Below are 4,386 nucleotides of genomic sequence, written 5' to 3' on the forward strand. Positions count from 1 at the left end.
CAGCTCCACCATTTACTAGCTGTGTTACCTAACCCCTTGCTACTCCATGTATGGTCACAGCAGACCGAGAACACTTGGGAGCTTTGAAAAAAAAAAAAAAAAGGCAGTATCTGAAGCTCCACCTCAGACCTACAGATTCAGATCTGCAGGAGATTCACATCCACATCGAAGTTTGGAAAACATTGGCCCAACCTGAGCCTATTATTGCCTCACTTACAAAATGATTTTATCACCAGTCATCAATTCAGGTCTAAGTGAAATAGACAAACCCCTTAGCACAGTACACAGAAGCCACTTGAAACAATAATCAGATGGAAACTGCCAGCCTCCTCCATCACAAACTGGCCTTGAAAAAGTAGAAGATTTACTATGATACAGCTTGACATTGAAGTAGAAATATCATCTTTATTGATAAGATAGGGCCACGATGGGCAGCTTCAGAGAACACAAATAAGACAGTCCCAAAACACGGGTGTAAAGTTGCAGTAGACAGGTCAGTACTCTTCCTCCTCATCCTCTCCCTCAGCATTATCGGCTCCAACCTCCTCATAATCCTTTTCAAGGGCAGCCATGTCCTCACGGGCCTCAGAAAACTCTCCTTCCTCCATGCCCTCACCCACGTACCAGTGAACAAAGGCCCGCTTGGCGTACATCAGGTCAAACTTGTGGTCCAGGCGAGCCCAGGCCTCAGCGATGGCTGTGGTGTTGCTCAGCATGCACACAGCTCGCTCGACTTTGGCCAGGTCTCCACCAGGGACCACGGTGGGAGGCTGGTAGTTGATGCCAACTTTGAAGCCAGTGGGGCACCAGTCCACAAACTGGATGCTGCGCTTGGTCTTGATGGTGGCAATGGCAGCATTGACATCTTTGGGAACCACGTCACCACGGTACAACAGGCAGCAGGCCATGTATTTACCGTGGCGAGGGTCGCATTTCACCATCTGGTTGGCTGGCTCAAAGCAAGCATTGGTGATCTCTGCTACAGTAAACTGTTCATGGTAGGCTTTCTCAGCAGAGATGACCGGGGCATACGTGGCCAGAGGGAAGTGGATGCGGGGATAGGGCACCAGGTTGGTCTGGAATTCTGTGAGATCGACATTCAGGGCTCCATCAAACCTCAGGGAAGCAGTGATGGAGGACACAATCTGGCTCATGAGGCGGTTAAGGTTTACGTAGGTCGGGCGCTCCACATCGAGGTTTCTACGACAGATGTCATAGATGGCCTCATTGTCTACCATGAAGGCACAATCAGAGTGCTCCAGGGTGGTGTGGGTGGTGAGGATGGAGTTGTAGGGCTCAACGACAGCTGTGGAAACCTGAGGGGCTGGGTAAATGGAGAACTCCAGCTTGGACTTCTTGCCATAATCGACAGAGAGACGTTCCATCAGCAGGGAGGTGAACCCAGAACCAGTTCCCCCACCAAAGCTGTGGAAAACCAGGAAGCCCTGAAGACCTGTGCACTGGTCAGCCTGTTAGACAGGAGGCGTAGAGGAAACATAGTTATTGCTCTTTGTGATACCATCATAGTAACTGTAAATATTTTCACTTTTCATATTAAATCCAAAGATTTAGATCGTATTTTGACAAGAAACACCTTTTTAAAAATGCAGACCTTCCTTACTCAGCATTTCTTTGTTAAAAAATATCTTCATTGATATTTATAAAATGACATCAAATAGTTCATATTTTAATTGAACTTTAAAAAAACTATGAAACTCACTCTTTATTACATTTCAATTCTGTGTTTGCAAAAAGAACGTATTTCAAATATCTTCCTTAGGTTCATTAATTTAATTTATTCTTGAGAATAAACATACCAGTTTCCGAATTCGGTGTGAGACGAGGTCAATGATCTCCTTGCCAATGGTGTAGTGGCCTCGGGCATAGTTATTGGCAGCATCTTCCTTGCCCGTGATGAGCTGCTCAGGGTGGAAGAGCTGGCGGTAGGTGCCAGTGCGAACTTCATCTGGAAAAGAAAAACGAAGCAGCCACCCATCACTAACAACCTGCACACGTCTGCTGGACCCCGGGGCATCAGTGGAGCCCCCAGGACACACCTCCTGTCCCAGACCCCTGAGATCTCATTGGGGTTACTGAGGTCAACTCACCAATGACCGTGGGTTCCAGGTCTACAAACACTGCCCTGGGCACATGCCTGCCAGCGCCTGTCTCACTGAAGAAGGTGTTGAAGGAGTCATCTCCCCCCACAATGGTCTTGTCACTTAGCATCTGGCCATCGGGCTGGATGCCGTGTTCCAGGCAGTAGAGCTCCCAGCAGGCATTGCCGATCTGGACACCAGCCTGACCAATGTGGATGGAGATGCACTCGCGCTGTGGGAGGAAGAAAGGAAATGTCAGAATATGACACATCAGATGGGACGTTTAGGAATGATTCACACAAAAATGACTATTAACCTTCAGGATAGATCGGAACCTTTCTGGAGGCCACTCCTTCCCAGGGACTATTTCACAAGCAAGAGTTTAATTCAGAGAAAATGCTTTGGAAAACCACAGATATGTTAATGAACGACTAGGCAAGACCAGAGACCAGACCTTCACTTTGTAGCCACATCAGATGTTCAAGGTCAGGTTTCTACCTTCAGAATGACACAAGCTGCTCTACAGCAATAGATTTTCCCTAATTCCTGGAAAATATGCCTGCTGATTCCTTAAAGGCAAACAAAATTCCTCCTTCCAGCTCTGATTCATTCTCTGTGTGATTGTGTAACTAGAGCTCATTCTGATCCCTCTTTAATCCTATTCTTTAAAGATAAGAGCTTCTGCCTCTCCCTTTAAAACCAGCTTAATGCTTAACTATAAGTAATAATAAAAATGAATGCCTGTTAAAAAAAAAAAAAAAAACAGCTTAAACCAGCAAACTACAGCCATATGACTTACTGATAAGCAGCAGTTTACTTGTATTTTGAAAACTGCGATCAGTGGCAGCCTTTTAAGCCTGTGGGAGAATTTAATCTTAATGAAAAAACATTTTCCCTCACTATCAACACATCTTGAGGGGAAAGTGGTGGGGGGAGGGTGGGGATGGAGACAGACGGTGATAAAAGCTAGAAGTGTCACCAAGACGTTACTAATAGTTTAAGAAATTAGCTGCTTTCTAGCAAAATGTACGTATATCTCTGCAATGTGGGGGAAGTCTATAATTTCAAAAATGTAATGGTGTTAGGAAAACGTTTGTTTTCCTTTACTTGCTGAACAAGGTCATTTGCCAAACTGCTTAGTAAAATAAGGCAGTGAACATAGACTCTATACCCACAGACTTAAGAGAAAAATGAAAAAGGACTTTTACTGTATTTCCACCATAAGTCAGATTAGCTGCTTTGAAGACAGAGGTCTTTCAAATATCAACACCAAATATCTCCCATTACATTTTCTCCAAATAAGAGGGTTTCAAGTTTTTAAAAACTGCTAATAAGAATCTAGTTGAAGAAACTTTGATGCCACCTAAGATCTCAAAGAGCCTGGTTTCATAACCCAAGATAAAACCCCCAATCACTCACAACCTTTGGCTTATGGTTCACTCCTTCTCACCTACACTCCCCATAAAAAAAAATCATGGTCTGCTGACCTCATCAGCAAGCTCACTAGTACCTGTATCTACTTGCCCAGCTCTCCAGGGCTGTGTGAAAAAGGAAAGTTGTTAGTTCTAATGAACCCATTGTCAGCTATAAATTGGAACGTGCCATCTGCCTGGACAAAGGACTAAATCACACTGCGCTGCTGCAGCTGCTGACCTTCCACATCCCCTGAAGGGAATTCAGGGTGGAGACCAGGAATGAGGCACTCTGTGCTTTGGAGGATGGGCAGAACAGGTCTTTAGATAGTTAGATGTTTTCAGGAGCTGAATCTATGAGACCAACCCTTGCATCTCCTCATATCTAGAAAAGCACTAAATCCCTACATGGTGACATCTGCTCCTCCTGACAGGCAGAAACCCCTTACAAAAAAATGTATCTGATTGCATGTACTCCTCCTTCACCAAGAATACATATATACTAATCTTCCCCCCTGCCTCTTTGGAACAGTTTCTCAGAGCTATCTGGGATGCTGTCTCCTGGGCTGCAGTCCTCATTTTGCCCCAAATAAACTCAACTCACAACTCTCACGTTGTGCAATTTCTTTTGTCGACAGTTTTGGTGACCATGAAGGGACCCAGAGTGGACTGCTCTCCTTTACCTGAACTCTACGAGGAACCGGAGCCTCGGTACCAGCAGAGGCCCCTTGAGCCCCTCTGCCTCCTGGGGGAGTCCAGACAAATTTGGGTGAGTCTCTCCTGGTCCTCAAATCTCCCATATTTTTGATGATCCTGAGTTTTATTTGGTGGTGTAGCAGGTACCTGCCTCCTCCCAGTGGAAAAATACTGGGTGG

At 45.4% G+C, this 4,386-nt stretch overlaps 1 protein-coding gene across 1 annotated transcript; it reads right to left on the reverse strand.

The window, feature by feature from the left end:
- Positions 1–460: 460 nt before the first annotated feature.
- Positions 461–2,244, reverse strand: LOC130832961 (tubulin alpha-1C chain-like). Its single transcript, XM_057702088.1, has 3 exons — positions 2,109–2,244; positions 1,818–1,966; positions 461–1,469 (listed from the first exon to the last, which is right to left on the reverse strand). Exons 1-3 carry the CDS (start codon positions 2,227–2,229, stop codon positions 495–497), a joined length of 1,245 nt encoding a protein of 414 aa, XP_057558071.1. The 5' UTR covers positions 2,230–2,244; the 3' UTR covers positions 461–494.
- Positions 2,245–4,386: the final 2,142 nt, after the last annotated feature.

The sequence above is a fragment of the Hippopotamus amphibius genome, chromosome 12, assembly GCF_030028045.1.
Source record: "Hippopotamus amphibius kiboko isolate mHipAmp2 chromosome 12, mHipAmp2.hap2, whole genome shotgun sequence".
NCBI classification, from domain to species: domain Eukaryota; kingdom Metazoa; phylum Chordata; class Mammalia; order Artiodactyla; family Hippopotamidae; genus Hippopotamus; species Hippopotamus amphibius.

Coding starts and splice junctions, on each gene's coding strand:
- LOC130832961 (XM_057702088.1), bottom strand. CDS start 2,229: ATGCTAAGTGACAAGACCATTGTGGGGGGAGATGACTCCTTCAACACC. Junction 1,967..2,108: donor CCTGGAACCCACGGTCATTG/GTGAGTTGACCT, acceptor TTTCTTTTCCAG/ATGAAGTTCGCACTGGCACC. Junction 1,470..1,817: donor CACACCGAATTCGGAAACTG/GTATGTTTATTC, acceptor CCTGTCTAACAG/GCTGACCAGTGCACAGGTCT.